Source organism: Prionailurus bengalensis, chromosome B1 (genome assembly GCF_016509475.1).
Source record: "Prionailurus bengalensis isolate Pbe53 chromosome B1, Fcat_Pben_1.1_paternal_pri, whole genome shotgun sequence".
NCBI lineage: Eukaryota > Metazoa > Chordata > Mammalia > Carnivora > Felidae > Prionailurus > Prionailurus bengalensis.
Window position 1 is genome coordinate 123,381,999 of NC_057344.1, and position 19,886 is coordinate 123,401,884.

The 19,886-nt window shown below is 33.7% G+C and overlaps 1 protein-coding gene across 4 annotated transcripts in view; it reads left to right on the top strand.

Annotated features, from left to right (window-relative positions):
- EIF4E (eukaryotic translation initiation factor 4E) overlaps positions 1-15,953 on the top strand; it is a 50,004-nt gene extending 34,051 nt beyond the window's left edge. For 3 of the 4 annotated variants that reach the window (XM_043571946.1, XM_043571941.1, XM_043571937.1), the window contains 5 exons: positions 4,212-4,307; positions 7,488-7,551; positions 8,262-8,375; positions 9,716-9,855; positions 12,670-15,953. In XM_043571946.1, coding sequence (XP_043427881.1) covers positions 4,212-4,307; positions 7,488-7,551; positions 8,262-8,375; positions 9,716-9,855; positions 12,670-12,784 — 529 coding nt within the window. In that variant the 3' untranslated portion in view covers positions 12,785-15,953. The remainder of the gene's footprint in view (positions 1-4,211; positions 4,308-7,487; positions 7,552-8,261; positions 8,376-9,715; positions 9,856-12,669) is intronic. The other variant, XM_043571953.1, reaches the window with a different exon arrangement.
- Positions 15,954-19,886: the final 3,933 nt, after the last annotated feature.

Here is a 19,886-nt window from a genome sequence, read left to right on the forward strand (position 1 = left end):
GGGAGGGAGGGAGAAAGAGGCAGAGACAGAGGAAGAGAGAAAATCTCAAGCAGTCTCCACACTGTCATTGCAGAGCCCTGTGCTGGGCTCAAACTCTTGAACTGTGAGATCGTGATCTGAGCTGAAGTCGGATGCTTAACCGACTGAGCTACTCAGGCACCCCAACATAAATATTTTATATGAAAAAATATTTAAAAAATATAATGGGAAGTATAGCATCTTTGCATTTTTATAAATCTCTTCAAGTGCCTGACTTAATAGAAGTTAGTTGTATTTTTATAGCTGCTTCTGCATTCAGTCTATGGAGGAGATAACTTGTTTTATATTAAGTATGAGAAAATGTGAAGTCACACAAATTCATGGTTGGAAAATGGAAGAGGGTGTTTAATAGCCTTTTAAGCTAATGATAGCCATTCTTCTTTGATACTAGGTTTCTTATAGGTCACCTGCAATGTAAAATCTGAAACCATATCCAAGAACCTTTCTTTCTTTTCTTTTCTTTTCTTTTCTTTTCTTTTCTTTTCTTTTCTTTTCTTTTCTTTTCTTTTCTTTTCTTTTCTTTTCTTTTCTTTCTTTTCTTTTCTTTTCTTTTCTTTTCTTTTTTCTTTCTTTTCTTTTCTTTTCTTTTCTTTTCTTTTTCTTTTCTTTCTTTCTTTCTTTCTTCTTTCTTTCTTTCTTTCTTTCTTTCTTTCTTTCTTTCTTTCTTTCTTTCTTTCTTTCTTTCTTTCTTTCTTTCTTTCTTTCTTTCTTTCTTTCTTTCTTTCTTTCTTTCTTTCTTTCTTTCTTTCTTTCTTTCTTTCTTTCTTTCTTTCTTTCTTTCTTTCTTTCTTTCTTTCTTTCTTTCTTTCTTTCTTTCTTTCTTTCTTTCTTTCTTTCTTTCTTTCTTTCTTTCTTTCTTTCTTTCTTTCTTTCTTTCTTTCTTTCTTTCTTTCTTTCTTTCTTTCTTTCTTTCTTTCTTTCTTTCTTTCTTTCTTTCTTTCTTTCTTTCTTTCTTTCTTTCTTTCTTTCTTTCTTTCTTTCTTTCTTTCTTTCTTTCTTTCTTTCTTTCTTTCTTTCTTTCTTTTTCCAGTATTTTATTTGTTTTTGAGAGAGAGAGACAGAGCATGAGTCAGGGAGGTGCAGAGAGAGGGAGACAATCTGAAGCAGGCTCTAGGGTCTGAGCTGTCCACACAGAGCCCAACACGAGCTTGAACTCTTGAGCAGTTAAGATCATGACCTGAGCCAAAGTTGGACGCTTAACTGACTGAGCCACCCAGGTGCCCCTCTAAGAACTTTTCCTACTCTGTTATGTTAAAAAAATCTATTGGTTTGTCTTGCATGTGGAATGGATCTTTTACTCATGCATGATTTTGCAACATCACTGGTCATTTGGAAAACAGTGAGTTATAAAGATCTTCTGGATATTGATACTTTTCATTATATAGTATCAAAACAGTAATATTTATATCACTAGTAAACTCACTAAACTTTAGTAAGTTTGTCAAGCTCAACAGGGGCACATGCAGGATTTCCAAAATTCTGATTTTTCTCCTGAAAGCCCACAGTAAAGCATCAGGCTCACTACTTCATTTTCAAGAAATAACCATGGTTTGTCTGTCAGTCATGGTTAAAGTGGTGTGCCATGAAAAAAGTGGCTAATTCATTTCACAGTTCAGTTTTTTAAGCATTGTTCTTTGGTGTGCAGAAGTGTTTTTTTGTCGTTTTTGATTTTTTTGCGGAGTATGAAAAAGACTGTATACAGATTGAAATTTAATGAAACCAATAATTACTGCTTCATCAGTTGTATTCTTAGCTAAAACGTTGTTACTGTGAGAGGTGGTGATAATAAAGGGTATAGTGACTACTAATACAGTTCGGTCCCACTGTATGAAACTTTGTAAGACACCAGCAGATTCACTGCACCATTGCTTTTGTACCATTAGTATAGATGTTAATAGTGAAAAGTAAAAGAATGCCTTAGCATTATTATGAAAATAGTTTTTACTTATCACATCTTCTGATAAGGGTCTGGGGGTCCCCTAAGTGTCTTGCAAACCACATTTTGATAACTGATTTAAATGATCCCTTGTTGAAGGCACGTAAGATGTTTCCAAATTTTCCAGTATTAAGAACATTCTTGTACAACGTTTTTGCCTAGTCATCTAATTATTAGGATAAATTTTTGCATGTTTAATGGCTGAGTGCAGTAAAAAAGACAAAAAGACAATTTTGGTATCATGTTTAATTGAGATATAATTGACCTATTATATTAGTTTCAGGTGTAGCACATAACTCAGTATTTATGCATATTGTGAAATGATCACTATAGAAAGTGTACTTAATATCTGCCATGATAGAGTTACAAAGTTTTTTTCCTTGTGATGAGAACTTTTATTGTTTCTTAGCAACTTTCATACACATAATACATTGTTATTAACTGTAGTCACCATGTTGTATGTTACATAGTTAGGAGTTATTTATTTTATAACTGGAAGTTTGTTACCTTTTGACTGCTTTCACCCTTTTTCACCCTACCCCTACCTCTAGCAACCAGTCTGTTCTCTGTGTCTATGAGGTTGGTTTTTTTGTTTTTTAAGATTCCACATATAAATGAGATCATACGGTACTTGTCTTATTTCTTTGTTTCACTTAGTTAGCATAATGCCCTCAAGGTCCATTCAGTGTTGGAAATGACAAGATTTCTTCCCTTTTTCTGGGGGGGGGGGGTGGGCGAATAAATATCCATGGCGTACATACAACACTTATTTTATCCATTCATTCTTTGATCGACGCTGACGTTGTTTGCACATCTTGACTTTGTAAGTAATGCTGCATGAACATGAGAGTGCATATATTTTTTTTTGAGTTAGTGTTTTCATTTTATTCCGATAAATAACCCAGAAGTAGAATTGCTAGATGATATGGTAGTTCAATTTTTAATTTTTTGAGGAAAGATTGAATTAATTTTGGAAGACCAAAGTATAGTACTTGACCTTACATTTATGTTTAATAATTTTTATGCCTTTTTTCTTTTTTATCCTCCTTGATAGTGGGTTGGCAAATTCAAATTATCAAGTGGATGTTGAAATGCATCTCATTTTTATGTCAGATTATCCAAACATTAATCATGGAGTTATGAAATATATATATATGTATCTGTTTGGAAACCTATCTTTTGGTAACATTTTTGTCAATGAGAAAATAAAATTCTCCTTTTGAGTTACCTTAGGTATAGTAATTCAGACAATATAATTGTACTAAAGATGTTATCTTGGGATATTTAATTATAACTTTGATGTGACAGGAGTTTATCTTCCAGGTATTAGAATAAACTTTTAACAGGTATATACAGATATGGAGAAACTAGTATACATTATTTCAGAATATATCTATGGTAGCATTACTCAATGAATCCCTTTATTTTGTTATTTTCCTATTGGTGTGTTTGAGTAAACAGAATTTATTAATAGTTTCCCCTCTTTTTTAGAAGTCCCATTATCCCCTCTTGGCTAATACCTTTTCATTTCTCTAAAGATCCAGCTTTCTTGTCCCTACTTTCCTTTCTGGTTAAGTACTTCCACTCTTTTTTCTTGAGTAACTGCTTGATATCTTGGTTATAGCACTTAGCACACTGTAATTGTCTCTCTACTACATTTCTGTGAATTACTCTGTGGGATGAGCCTCAATGGGTCTGTAAAGTATAGCAGAGAATCTGTTATGAAGTAGGTATAAAATACATACTTTAAAAATGAAAGAAAACTCATTTTTTGCCAGTGTAATCTACCATTTAAAATTATTCTTAAAACAAATTTTTAATTGTGTTAGAATACACATACCATAAAATTTACCATCTTAACCGTTTTCATCTTACATAACTAAAACTCTGTACTCGTTAAACAATTGTGCATTCCCTTTCCTTCTAGCCCCTGCCATTCTACTTTCTGCCTCTGTGAGTTTCATTACTTTAGGTGCCTAATTCAAGTAGAATCATGTTTGGTCTTTTTTGATTGACTTATTTCACTTAATGTCCTCAAGGTTCATTCTCAGAATTTCCTTTTTAAGTCTGATAAGTATTCTACTGTATGTTTGTTTATACCACATTTTGTTTATCTGTTCATCTGTTAGTGAACACTTGGGTTGCTTCCGCCCTTTGGCTATTGTGAAGAATGCTGCTAGGAATGTGAGTGTAATAAAACTACCATTTTTTTTTAATGCTGACTTTTTACTTGTAGATGGGCACTCTGGTTTTTTAAAAATGATAAAAGCAAAACTTGGCAAGCAAACCTTCGGCTGATCTCTAAGTTTGATACTGTTGAAGACTTTTGGGCGTAAGTAACCATTTTCGAATGTTTATTTTATGAATTGTGTAATTTTTCATTTTAAATCACTCATAAAATGAAGGGACGGTGAATAGTTAATAAATATTCATCTGTAGACCTACCTTTTTGTTTTTCCATCTCCTCACAACTGTTTATTTCTCATCATTTAGAAAGCTTCAGTCTCATCATCCTTTCACCCTGTGTATATTCTTTATTCTTTGTCCCAAAAGATTCTTCTTTTGAAAGTCCTTTATTGCTTCTAGAACTTTGACAATTTGTTGGAACATGTCCTTTTCTTGGTTGCCTAGATACATCTGTCCTATACTTCAGAGCTTTGTTAGGTTCCCATTTGTGCAAATTCTTTTTGGTATAACATCTGGGATTTCCTGTAGTAAGGATTCTGAGATTTAAAAAACTGAAGTCCTCAAAATTCAGGTTTGTCCAAGTGTCTTTGATGTTAGTTGATCAACTTCAAGAAGAATAGTTGAAATACCTTTGAGATTTTGTTTCAGATTTAGCAAAAAGTTCAGATTTGGGGGTCAAACCTTTGCTTGACTCAGTATAAAATTGTAAAGTCTTTTCAAGACGTTTTATAATATTGATTCTTTAAAACAAAGTTAATTTAGTATGTAATTTTATTTGGAAAGTAATTTCCATTTCAAAGATAAAACTTGTTTAAAAAGATTTTTAAGAGCTGTAAATTAACTAGCAGTTACCTAAAAATTCTAATTTGTACATCTGGTATATTTTTAGATCATGTATCTGTATTGAATCAATGAGCAGCTCTTCTGTATTAACATAACCGTATGCCTGAGTATATTTTGCCCACACTAAGAACAGATTGTCAGAAGATTCATATATGTATACTTCCTCCAGGACAGAAACAATATTCTTTTGTATCTTTCCAGTGCTTTGCCCATAATAGATATTTAGTATACGTTTGAATCACTGAGGAAAAAAAGCATAGAATAATTAGAGAAAACTGTAAAATTGTGAAGTAGGCAAGTAGGCACTTTAAGAGTGGTCACTTCATATTGCAATCATTGACTTTTTTTTTTTAAAGTAATGAAACTATATTTAAATCCCCAGTTATTCATAGATCTGGTTGTCTAGTTAAACTAGGGTTATTTTGCCCTTCATCAAAACATCAGATGATTTTTTTCCCCCTTAATTGTATTTGAGTCTTCTAAACCAAGTCCCCTATGGAGGAGGAAGAGCAAGAGTCTTGAACCATTTCCCCCACGGAATCAGAGCTGCGTTTATTTAGTTTGGTTAGCTTTCACCATTGTACATAATTAGGTTTCTAAGTGGGCCTCTAATTTAGAATATGGCTGTACACTTTAGTTATGTGTAAGCAATGTCATTGCATAGTGGACTTTTATAGTGTAATTTAGACATATGAAGGAATCCTTTAGCTTTCTGTGAGTATCTAAGCACTTCTTAATTTCTCATTTTTTTTCTGGCAGATGTAGTGGTAAACAACTGTTGAGCCCTTTGGGATTTATGCAGTTTTGTCTATAGTGTTCTGATTTGTTTAGATTGTGTCATTACAAATTTTCATTACTGTAAACTTGCTAAGAGACCTTAGAGCATCATGAATGAGAAAGGAGGCACATAAAGAAGCATTGGTCATATCTACCTTGAATGCCATTGAAGACAGCTACTCCACCCTGTCCATTAATTTTATAAAGTAGTGGTCCTAATTTTATAGTTACTGTTAGTATCCAGGCCTCTGTTGTTGCCTAGAGGGAGCTGCCAGTGATAATGTAGTTTGGGAAGAGTGACCGTTAAATAGAGTAACTCAACAAACCTTATTCAGCCTTATGCTACCTTCCACCAAATTGAATTTATATATTACCCTGTGGAATATGATTCAAAGGATGCCAGAATCTTTCTTAAGACTACTTGAAGTATTTCTAGACTTCTTTAAAATAGCATCAAGAGAATCTGACTAAAGATAACAGCATTGTCCATGGTCTGCAGATGTAGTAAAGATCATATTTCTGCATCTGATATTGGAGACAGGCAAAGCATTCTTACTCTGCTGCCAATTTTATAATAATTTTGCTATAAGAAACTTTAGAAGACCAAATGATTTAGCCTTCTACCTTCAGGCTAGTGAGTATCTAAGTCATCTCAAGTGTTACTCTGTTACATTGATATTTTGAGAGAGAGAGAGAGAGAGAGAGTACATTTATTTATTTATTTTGAGAGAGAGTGCCAGTAGGGAAGGGGCAGAGAGAGAAGGAGAGAGAGAATCCCAAGCAGGCTCTGTGCTGTCAGTGCAGAGTCAGATGCGGGGCTTGAGCTCATGATCCGTGAAATCATAACCTGAGTTGAAATCAAGAAGTCAGGCTTAAGCGACTGAGCCACTCAGGTGCCCCTCTACCCTATGTTTAAGGGATTAAAATCACAAGGAGTAGGTCCTGGAACTGTTGTTTTGTTTTGAAAGCTTCCCAAACGATTGCTATGCTGACTGACTAGTAATGATTGTGATATTTGAGACCCATTGGTCTGTTCTACTCTTGGATACCTTCATGGATGTTAGTGTTATTTTATTTCAGTCATGCAGTCCTGATAGTTGGGAAGTGTATCTTGCTTTCTCTTGGTTTGTCTTATGTGCTGAAAAAAAATTTTTTTTACATTTATTTTTGAGAGAGAGAGACAGAACACAACTGGGGGAGGGGCAGAGAGAGAAGGAGACAGAGAATCTGAGCTGTCAGCACAGAGCCGGACACAGGGCTCGAACTCATAAACTGTGAGATCATGACCTGAGCCGAGGTTGGACGCTTCACCAACTGAGCCACCCAGGCATCCTCTTAAGTGTTTAAAACTACTTGTTAATAGCGCCATAAATTCTTTCACGTATTTAAAGCCACCTCATCCCACCTAGTCTCAGATTCTCATACATACATATGTATACATTGAGTTAACTAATACATCAAAATATACTTTTGTCAAAATAAAATCATTAAAAATATTGCCTTGAAAATCATCAAATGCTGATTCTTGAACTGACCATTATTAAGGTATCTCTTTGGTCCAGTTCAGAAATTGACTCAGTAGAAAAAACGAGTAAACATAAACTTTTATCTTTTGATTTTTATCATATTCTCTAAATGTATATGTGAGCACCTAAACTCTGCATTACATATTTTATGTTTATAATTGTCCTTTTGTTTTACCTAGTCTGTACAACCACATCCAGTTGTCTAGTAATTTAATGCCTGGCTGTGACTACTCACTTTTTAAGGTATGTTTAATCGGTGATTTCATATATTTTAAGACTGGACCATTCAGTTATTCATTAAGAACTCTTGTCAGAAACTTAGGAATAGTTAATGCTCTGAGGTTTTCTGAGGTTTGGAGAATAATTAAATTAGTTTTACTAGACTTTAGCATTAACCAATTTTGGCTTATTGCTATAAATAATTGAAATTGAGAGTCTGACTCTGGGTACACACTGTCGTTGATTTTTGCAGAGAGCTTTGATATCCAGTCTAGTCTCTTTATATATTTGAGTAGACCAAAGTAAGTCCAGAGTTTGTCAAGAATTCTTAACTTGGGGTGCATTGGTCCTTGGGATATTTATAAGTGGGTTCTGTCAAGTGGTAGGGGGGTTGGAGGGGCACTCATTAACTCTGAAATTGCATAATTTTTACATAGATTTTTTAGGCATAGAAATGTATGTAATTTTTCAAAGTTATCTGTTACTCAGTGTTTAACGAACCTCCAAATTAAATGAAATCCAAGGTTTGATAGCTAGAAGTGTCTAAGTCAAGTCTCTAATTCTCCAATCCCATGCTTCTGGCTTTAATTCTTGTATGCTTTTCCCCCCACTACATCAATAAGTTTTATGGAGAATAAAGTAAAAAGTTGACAGAGTTGTTGCTTGCTCTTTCTAGTGATCTCTTCAGTTAAAGTAACAATTTTGTCTGATATTGTTATGTACTAACCTTTTAGGATGGTATTGAGCCTATGTGGGAAGATGAGAAAAACAAACGAGGAGGACGATGGTTAATTACATTGAACAAACAGCAGAGGCGAAGTGATCTGGATCGCTTTTGGCTAGAGACAGTAAGGTTTTAAAATTATGAAGTAGTTTTGGCATATTAAAACTTACTTTGCATTGCATTTTACATTGATTACCTAATTGAAAAGATAAGAATGCCCACCCTATAAAATCTAAGCCGGCAATTAGTTTTGTTCTATCATGTGAATACTGTATATTTTACATACTGGTACAGTGAAACCGTGTACCACATTACAGATCAGATAGAAAGTGATTGGCAGTTGACTCTCACCTTCCACAGTAAGCTCATCCTGGTCATTTCATTAACTTCAAAATTATAGAGCCTCACATTTTGTATGATGTAAGTTTTTACAACCCTGTTAGAGTATTACTTTGTATACTAAATTTTTTATATCAGTGAAGCAAACAGTGAAATTGTAGCTTGGTATTATGCATCTTCTATGTTATGATATAATCTGGAAATTTGGCTTTATAAGATGTAAATTAAATAAGAAATAATTGACATTTTGTATAGTGAGAAGTCCTAAACCCCAAGCTGTCAGGAATAAGGATGATAGTCTCTTGTGTATTTTCAGCATTTGGCACAGTGTCTTGCTTATAGTTAGCACTTACTAAATTAAGCAGTTAGTGAATATTTGAATGAATAGGAGGATTTTTTTGGTAAATGGAGAGACTTAATTTTGCTTTTGTGGGAGATTATCAGTAAATACCATTTTAGAATTCCACGTTAAAGTTTTGTAAGATGACAAAAGTTCTGGAGATGGATGGTTGTGATAGTTGTGAATATACTTACACCACTGAACCGTTCCCTTAAAAATGGTTAAAGTGGTTTAATGTCACGTGTCATCTATACTCAAAAAAATTTTTTTAATGGTTAAAATGGTAAATTTTTAAAAATTCTTTATTAAATGGTAAATTTTATATATATTTGCCACAATAAAAAAAATTAGAAAATGGCTCTGAAAAACCGCAAGAACAAGAGGCAGTTAATCTAACCATGAGTAACTATTTGGTTATTTTTAATATAATGACAACTCTTCAGTCATTCTATTATATTAATATTTGTTTGCTGGCAAGTGTAAGCAGCAGCAGAGCAAATGAATATTAAGATAATTTGCCTTTTATATGTCCCCTGATATCAATTGCCCCATTTGCTGAAAAAGTTAAAACAACTGTTAGTGTTCTTGTTATTAAATAAAGAAACATGTGAATTCTTAAAAAGTCAGGACAAAGAGCTATAAACATAAATATAATTTAGACATTCAAGAAGTCAACTTGATTTAGAAACTTTCTTAGTTTTGTATGTATACACATACATAAGGGACATTTGCAGTTTAATAAGCAGTATATAATCTATTTAATTTGGGATTAATTTTTTTTTAAGCTGCTGTGCCTTATTGGAGAATCTTTTGATGACTACAGTGATGATGTATGTGGAGCTGTTGTTAATGTTAGAGCTAAAGGTGATAAGATAGCAATATGGACTACTGAATGTGAAAACAGAGAGGCTGTTACACATATAGGGTAAGTTTTGCTGTTTGTACACTTCCTTTAAAATATTAAGATAACTAAAAGCAGAAGTACTGTTATTTATAGCTTTAAAAATACTTGGATTCATAGATCATTATTTTCCTTGTGTTTTCATAAACACTTTAATAATCTTGAACTACTCTAGTGGTTTTTAGTGTCTTGTTCATATTTTTTTTTAATTTTTGTAAAATTCTTTTTCCTAGCAATGGAGTATATAATCACCAGAACCCTGAATTCTGGTGTGTGGCATTTTGTTCATTTATCAAATGAGAATATTAAGTCTTTTTTCTATTTTAAAACCATAACATAACATGAATATGTAACACCCATAATAGTTCAGTGAGCATTGACAAGTGGTATATGTGTATCCTGTGCATGTTTTGTAATCACTGTACATAACATTTTCAGTGAAATTTAAGTGATAGTATCTTAATTTTGTCCATATTTAAAACCCACATGTATATGTTTTGACACTTTTTTTGGTAAATACTGTTCCTTGCAAAAATTGCCTGTTGTTTTCCCCTCAAAATGTTGTCAGTGTTAACTGGGAATTTCTTTTCACTACATTTAAATTAGAAAAATTTGGGGCGCCTGGGTGGCGCAGTTGGTTGAGCGTCCGACTTCAGCCAGGTCACGATCTCGCGGACAGTGAGTTCGAGCCCCGCGTCAGGCTCTGGGCTGATGGCTTAGAGCCTGGAGCCTGTTTCCGATTCTGTGTCTCCCTCTCTCTCTGCCCCTCCCCCGTTCATGCTCTGTCTCTCTCTGTCCCCCCCAAAAAAATAAACTTTGAAAAAAAAAATTTAAAAAAAAATTAGTAAAATTTGACTTTAAATTTTGTATTAAAATTATGTATTGGTCATAGGTCACAGAATGTTCGGTTTACCCTTTGTGATTTCTTTTTTTTTTTCAAACATTATGAATTCTCCTATGAACATAATTCCTTTCTTTATTAAAAAAAAGTATGGGGATTTTCCAGGTTTTGTTCTACAGAGGTTTTCAGTAAAAGAAGTTGACTGTTAATTTGTCATCACGTTCTTTTTTTTTTTTTTTAAATACTTATTTTGAGAGAAAGCGTGAGCAGGGGAGGGGAGAGAGAGGGAGAAAGAGAATCTCAAGCAGGCTTTGCCCTGTCCTGTCAGCGCAGAGCCCCATGCATGGCTCGATCCCACGAACTGTGAGATCATGACCTGAGCCGAAATCAAGAGTCAGATGCTTAACTGACTGAGCCCCCCAGTGCCCCAATTTGTCATCATATTCTTAATCTTTCTGTCAGCATCAAAACTTAATAGTTGTGGGGATTTCATGTTGGAAATCAATTAAAAAAATGAGCATGAATTTTCTTTCCTGTGAAAATCTTGTATTTGTGTCAATATTAAAAATTATTGAAATCTTTGTAAAACATTTGACTTCAGTTTTTCAAGGGAAGATTATTAATTAATTTATTTATTTTGAGTGAGACCAAGAACACGAGCAGGGAAGGGTCAGGGAGAGAGGGAGAATCCCAAGCAGGCTCCACGTGGTCAGTGTACAGAGTGAGACTGGGGGCTCAAACTCAGGAGCTGCAAGATCATGACGACCTGAGCCAAAATCAAGTCAGTCCTTCACTTAACCTCATGAGCCACTCAGGTGCCCTGGGAAGATTTTTTAAAAATTTTTTTATTGTTTTATTCTTCCAAGTTATATGGCTCAGTGCAGTGCTCTGGCTTTCTGGCATTTTTAATGATTATGTATAATGGAAAAGAATACATTGTTTCATAATATACATCTGATAATGGTTATAATTTTAGTTATCATGAAATTATTTTTAGAACCTTTATTTGAAGGAAGGTAGAATCTTCTGGAAGGTGGAGTATGAATAAAACTGCCCTAGTATCCTATTGGAGAATTTAGCTCCATGAAAATATATATCCCTTTTATTTTATTTTGGTGTTTATTTTTGAAGTTTTGCTATTTTTTCTTTAGAATAAATATCTATATTCCTAAATTTACCTGTCATGCTCTCTATGATCTGTCCCCAATTTTACCTTGTCAGCCTTTTTGCTCATATTTTCTTCCTTAAGGACTGTTGCCACACAGCCTTAGTTTTGTTCCCCAGCCTTCAGATGTGTTTCATTTTCTCAGCATTTTACTTTTAACCTCGTGACTTTTAAAGGGGAACTTTCTCTAATTTCAAAGATGAGATTAGATCATCTTTGTTAGTATCACAACCCCTATACTTACTCACTTTTGGCACTCATCATAGTTTATTCTTAAAATAGAGTCACATGTTATTTGGAAAGTAGGTTGCAGAGTTAGTATATAAGGCAGAAATCATGTATATAAATTACCCTCAAAATGCCATAAAGTAATAAGTATGATAAATGTAATTTGCAGTATCATACAATATTTATTATGTGTTATATGAAAAATATAATTGTAGCATTTTAGAGAGAATTAAAGTAGACCTATGTAGGCATTAATTTTATATAAATTATGCATGTGATATAGCTCTACCCTATGTATGTGGGATTATTTGTTTATAAATAATCAAATACTATAAACACCCAGGAACTGTCCATACTTTGCTTATTATTGATTTATTAATAATTACAATGCCTGATAACATCCTGATAACACAGTAGAATCTCAAATATTGTTTAAGTGATTAGCCAAGATTGTTGTGGAAATGAAGAGTATATTTTTTTGAAAGGAAAAGTGCATGCAATGTCCTGTTTCACTCTCTAGATATTTTTTATATATAAAGAATAATCTGAATTTGGTGTGTGTGAATAAAAATTAACAGCTCCTTTTTTCTTTTGCTTCTTCTAGGAGGGTATACAAAGAAAGGTTAGGACTTCCTCCAAAGATAGTGATTGGTTATCAGTCCCATGCAGACACAGCTACTAAGAGCGGCTCCACCACTAAAAATAGGTTTGTTGTTTAAGAAGACACCTTCTGAGTATTCTCATAGGAGACTGCGTCAAGCAATCGAGATTTGGGAGCTGAACCAAAGCCTCTTCCAAAGCAGAGTGGACTGCATTTAAATTTGATTTCCATCTAAATGTTGCTAAGATATAAGAGAAGTCTCATTCGCCTTTGTCTTGTACTTCTGTGTTCACTTTTTTTTTTTTTGGCTAGAGTGTCCATTATCCCAATCAAAGAATTACATTACACATCATCCCCAGAATCCATGAATGTGTTCCTGGCCCACTCTGTAATAGCTTAGTAGAATTACCATTATAAACACATTTTACCCATCCACAATATTCAAAAAAGAACTTGCATTTCTATACCTTAAAGGAAAAAATTCTGTTTATGTTCCATTGTATGCAGGAGCATATTTTGCTGGTTTGAAAGAGTATGATGCATACAGTTTTCTAGCAATTTTCTTTGTTTCTTTTTACAGCATTGTCTTTGCTGTACTCTTGCTGATGGCTGCTAGATTTTAATTTATTTGTTTCCCTACTTGATAACATTAGTGATTCTGATTTCAGTTTTTCATTTGTTTTGCTTTTGTTTTTTTCCTCATGTAACATTGGTGAAGGATCCAGGAATATGACACAAAGGTGGAATAAACATTAATTTTGTGCATTCTTTGGTAATTTTTTTGTTTTTTTGTAACTACAAAGCTTTGCTACAAATTTATGCATTTCATTCAAATCAGTGATCTATGTTTGTGTGATTTCCTAAACATAATTGTGGATTATAAAAAAAAAAATGTAACATCATAATTACATTCCTAATTAGAATTAGTATGTTTTTGTATCTTTATGCTGTATTTTAACACTTTGTATTACTTAGGTTGTTTTGCTTTGGTTAAAAAATGGCTCAAGTAGAAAAGCGGTCCCATTCATATTAAGACAGTGTACAAAACTGTAAATAAAATGTGTACAGTGAATTGTCTTTTAGACAACTAGATTTGTCCTTTTATTTCTCCATCTCTATAGAAGGAATTTGTATTTCTTATTGCCAGGCAGTCTCTATTGTGTCTTATAGTGTCTTCCACGTGAACAGCATAAGTTTGGAGCACTAGTTTATTATGTTTATTATAATTTTTAATAAATTGAATAGGTAGCATCATATATATGGAATTAAATTGATGTGACTATCTTTGTTTTTTTTTATAAAGGAAGGCATAGTCCTTCAGTCATAGGTAAATAATGTACTCTTAATGTATTAAAACACAAGAGAATTGTTATCTTGGTGCATTACCATTTGATTGGTAGGAATGGTAGTTGTAAAACTTGGTTGCTGAATTGAGATGTTCTTTTGTAAGTGTCAAAATGATAGCATAGGGAAAGAGTACAGGTGGTGGGGGCATATACATTAAGAATTTTGTTAGTGTTGCTGTCTAAATAGAATGGAATAAACAGGTACGAAGACTTATATTTATATTGGTAAATTGGTGTAGTATGGTTTTATGTAAATTTGAAACGTGATCTACTCTTTGTAGGCATTTGAAAGCACATTTGAAAAATTTTGTATATAGTTGTGTATTTCAGATGCAGTAAAATGAAATGGCTATTGTAGACAAAAGAATAAGCTAAACTTCTAGATAGAATGAAAATGATTAGATGAGAGGAAAATTTGTGTTTAAATAGTCATTATGAATTAATCATTTAAGAACTGAAAAGTTTGACAAAACTCATATAAAGTAAACATGAAATTAATAGTATTGACTTCATTGAAGAATTTTAAAACTTCAGTTTAAAGGGTGCCACAGGCTACCATCTGAGTACTCTCAATACCACAGACACCTCTTGTTCAGTATTCTAGAAACACTGAATCTCTTGTGTTTATAATCTTACTAGACTATAGCTAATATCTGCTGCTTAAGCTTGGGTGCTTGGTTAAGTGATTTATTGTCTGTGTTGATATGTGTAGTTGTGAGCACTTCAAGAGCTTGCTTATAAGTGATGGTGGTGTGTTGGCAATGGGTGGGATTGGAGTAGTATATCTATTAGAAATTAATGCTCTAGTTCCTTAATTCTAAGATGCAGTCCATTTGAAGAAGCATCAGCTTTCAGGAGTGGAGGAGGAATAATGCATTAAATGTACACATTTCTGAATTTTAAAAAACCTGGTTTATAACAAGCATTTGATTATCCTTATCATTACCATTTTAGAATCATAATCAGTTTTATTTTAAGTCTTTTCCCAGTGGGTGGGGAGGATGATAAATTACTGAGTCACTTTTGGCAGATGCCACCTAAGTATTACAGTGACTTGCAACTTTTCATAATTTCATTAGCGTCTTTTCTAAATATAAGATTAGACTATATGATTTTTCTAACTTTTTTCTCCCTGTCCAACAGGATATTATAAATAAATATATTTTCATAATAGAGAATTAAAATCTTTTAACAGAAGAATTGTAATTAATTGTAGGGTGTGACATATTTAACCAATTTAATTGTTAATCCAGTTCTACAGAAGGATTTGAGACATACTGTATAAGAATTAAGTAATTACAATACTTATGTAATGCTTACTTTGTGCCAGACAGTGTTCTAAGCACTTTACATGCACTTTAACCTGCACAGTAATTATTTGATGTAGGTGCTGTTATCCCTATTTTATAGATGAAACAGAAGCAGTGAGGATGTAAGTCACTGTACAGCTTATAAATTGCAAAGTGTGGATTTCATTCCAGAGACCCTGTAAATCACATCATACTCTTAATCTTAATAGTGTAGAGCCTATCTTAAAGTCTGTGGTAAATCACATCAGATTGTAGTCATTTTATAGGCAAGGCATTTTACTTACATTTTATTTCCTTTGGTAATGAAAACGTAAGATAGTCCCCCTAGGCTCACTCTGTTAGCAATCAACTAAATTAATCATCTGGAGGAGTTTTGAGAATGTGGAGAAAAAGATACAGGAGTTCACAGATACTGTTCAGTTGTATCAGTTAAGTGGATATTTTCATATACAACTTTTAAGTGTCTATATCCTGTTATCTTCTAAAATAAATGGTAAAATAAAGCAAAATTTTCAAGTTGATAGGAGTAAAGGTTCTTAAATACCATAGTTTGCATTTAAAAGGATAATTTTCTAAGGCAGTGTGATAATGCGATGTTTTACATTTTAAAATTAAAACAAGTTAATAACAAGTCTCTGTGCTACTTTTTATCTCTAATTGTTACGGAGTGTCTTCATTATTTAGGCGGGGGGAAAAAAACAACTGAGTTTTCTCACTCAAGAGTCAGATTCTAGACAAATGCAAGATTTTAGATCAGATAGACATTAAAAAACAAAACACTGGGTCATTGCAATCCAGTGTCTCTGTGCACCAGTTAGAAATTGAGAATGTATAGAAATTTCTACAGCAATTTGATATTGCTGTTGCATTAAAGTTTATCATTTTTCTAGTAATTTTTGAAAACGTGTTTTACAAAAATGTTTTTGACAGCAATTTAGGCGTTGAAACTGGTCCTTCACATATAATTTGAGAAACACTACTCTTAGGTGGTTTTCCTCAGGAGCCAAGGCCAGCTCATTTGCCCATCCTTCCCTAAAACAACTAGGTTTGTTATTCATCTCCTCACAACTATTGGACTTGGTGTCAAAATTTCATTTCTAAACTGTAGCATCTTTAAATAATACTGTGTGGTATCCTGCTTACTATGAATTCCAAAGTAGACGTTAGGCAGCCTTCCTAGTTACCTTGGGTAGTTTATACTTCAGTGTTCCTGTTGCTATTCCATTGCTAGAAGAAAGAAATGAAATTGCAGGCATGCGATCACATGTGGTACTAGGTTTTTCTTTTTAATTGAGAGGAACCAATTTTCACATTTTAATCTTGTCCTGTTTCTTTTAATTCAGAACTTGTGATTCCTCATAGTTTTGCACAGAGGTTCCACCTCCCCCTCCCCCCCCAAGATATGTATTGAGTCGTTACATTTGTTGTGTTCTAGGTGAGGGGCCTAACAGCAGAAAACAGAATGAACTAGACTCTGCTTCAAACTTTTAAAAGCAGACATGTCTTAAAAATAAACATCTCTCCATAAGGTTCTACAGTTTTTGTTATTGAAATAGAATTCCTAGGGTCTCTGTTACTAGGGATTAGTAGTCTGGAGGTACATAGAAGGTGAGGTGGTTTAACCATGAGTGAACATCACACTAGGTAGGACTAAACCCTCGCAGGCAAAGAACAGCTTTTGCAAGACTTAATTTTTATATTACTGAAATCTATGATTGTCCAAGAAAAATTTGGTTCTTTTTTGGTTATGTGATTTTACTTTTTAATAATTACAACTTTCATTTAACATACTGAGTATTGTGAAACATTTTAAATGTGATTGTGTCTACATTGGCATGGTTGTATAGATCCTCTAGCCACCTCCCCAAAATACCTAAAGTGTTTTTTCCTTTCACATTTGACCAAACAATGCATGCTTATTGTATTTTGACTACAGAAAGGTAGAAGGTGAAAATTTCCTTTCTTGTTCAAACCCACTCTTTTTTCAAGGTACCTTCTCAAATTTCTAGTAAATGTCTAAATTTCTGTGCACACACCAGACACATGTGTGTGCACATGTGTGTAACTTTTCTTTGGACACACATCATTTTGGTAGCATTTTCTCATTTAATAATTTTGGACATTTTTACCTTGAATTGCACATATAGAACATTGTTTTTATTCTTTGTCTAGTGATCCATTGTGTGAATGTATGCCTTATTGGAGGACTGCTTGCCTGCTTTCCTTCCTTGTAATTTTTGCCTTTATAGTCCCCACTGTAAATTGTCTTATCTTGTATACTGTGTTTTTTTGCTGTGTGTAAAGAAAACAGTTTTCTGTTCTTTAGCTAAGTGGCACTTACTCTTTCCCTCTTCCACACCAGACTGTTTGAAACTACATACATGAATTATCATCAGTTTTGTAATTGTCCTGTAGTGCTTCTTTGCAAGTTTTCAGTTTTGGTCCTCATGATATCTTTCTGATTCGTTTTTAATTGCATTACTTTCTTCTAATGAGCCAACATTGTTATAATTACAAGTAGTTTTTCCCAAAGACAAGCAATAAGCTAGTAATTCTATTTTAGACCTGTAAACGTTGAAAGAGCTTGAATCAAATACATTGATATTGGACCCTGTTTTATTTTTAAGCAGTGTAATGAATTTAGCTCCATAATTTTTAAAATGAGAGCATTTCCCAAACACATCTATATATTTTTATAACCTTTTCCCCTTGGCATTTGGTTTTGTTTTTAAGGGCTTTTTTTTTTCCCTTTATATTTGTTTTCAATCTTTGACTCTGTTTTAAGTAAATGGTTTCCGTGAAATGCCTGTGTGTTTTGTTTTGGTACAGGATACACTATAAAATACATGAGGCATAAGATATTGTTCCAACTTGACCCTGCTCTGCATTGTCTCATGTCAAGGCATTAAGTGTATTACATACACATTTGGGGCTTTTTCTGTGTTCTGGCACTGCCTTTCAGATAATGACTATGGTTAAATACTGCAGTGTCCTGTGCTTTTTCAAGCATGAGGAATTTGTAATTGAGCCAGAATGACCTTTAAGGGAATCACGAGTTTTCATTTCACATGCTTTTTCTTCTTTCAGGAAACCACTAATTATTGACCTCCTCCTCATGCTTTTTTTAAAGTGCTGCTCTTTATAAAGTTTCTGTCTATAAATATTAATGCGTTCCATTTCTTCTTAGGTTATCCATTCTGTCACTTTATTTGTGACAGTGACTTCAAGTATTTGTCCTTAGGTATAACCTTCCTCTTGTGCTTCAGATCTGTGTCTCCCTGCCTACTGGACCTCTTATGTTGGGGTCAGCAAACTACAACTCATAGGCTATATTTGGTCTGCATTCTGTTTTGTAAATAAAGTTTTATTAAAACATAGCCTCATCCATTTGTTGATGTATGTCTGTGGCTGTTTTTGTGCTACAATGGCGGAGTTGGCTAGTTGTGACAGACTGTGTAGCCTGCGAAGCCTAAGATATTTACTGAATTGAATTAGAGATTTCTAATCTTAATTGAAAAAGATTTTTTTTTTTAAGTTTGATCCTTACCCTTACCCTAAATGTTTTGTGGTGATGATGTTACTGGCAGAAACCAAATATCTTATCCTCTTTCAACTTCCTTTTCACCTCTAGCAAACCTCTAGCTCCATCCCCACTTGATCAAAGCTTTATTATCAACACAATTAAATGTGATTTGCGTTGTTACTTTCTTTCACCTTCCACTCACACAATTTCTGAGTCTACTGCTGTTTTCTCTCCTAATTGTCCCTTTGGGTTTTTATACTAAAAGACATCCCAACTGACCTCCCTACTTTTTGTCCATGGCTTCACTTACTGTTTTATCTGCATATTAAGACTTACTGCTCTTTTGAAAGCAAAGTAACCGGAGTTTTCTCCAACTGGAAAATGCTGGAGCTTATGTACTCACTATCAAAGTGATAGTTGGTGTTTTTAATTGTAAAAATGATTGCAAAGTGGTTTTGAATTATCTAAGAAAACTTGTACTCTGTGGGACTATCTTACTAATATACTTACTGTATTATCTAAAGCAGCACGTGTGTGCATTTGTTTGTTCCTTGTTTTATTACAGGAAGTAGAAGAATGAAGAAAGGAGGGAAATGGAAGAAAAAATTAAGCCAAAAGTAAAGTTAGCAATGTAAAATGCATTCATCCCATAAAGTCAATCTAGTGACCAAATAAAAGGGAGAAGCAAGTAACTCGGAGATGCTAATATGCTTGGGCAACTCCCATTTGTGGCCACAATTTGTGCTGTAAGTAATTTAACAGGCTATGCCAAAGGAAGACAGGAGCCAGTACATACTCCATAAAATGATTAAAGGAAAAAAACAGCTACCTGCTCCAGAAAAGCACACACATGCTTTGGAGTCTGACAGCCTGAGTTCAGATTCTAGTTCTGCCATCTATTAGATACCTAAAACTAGTCAAGTTTGTTGAGCTCTCGAAGTCCATTTTCTCATCTGCGATACAAGTAATCCCTGTATCAGAAGGCGGTTGTAAGACAGTTGTGTGATCAGTGTATAGTGCAGTGCCTGGTTCATTGTGAAT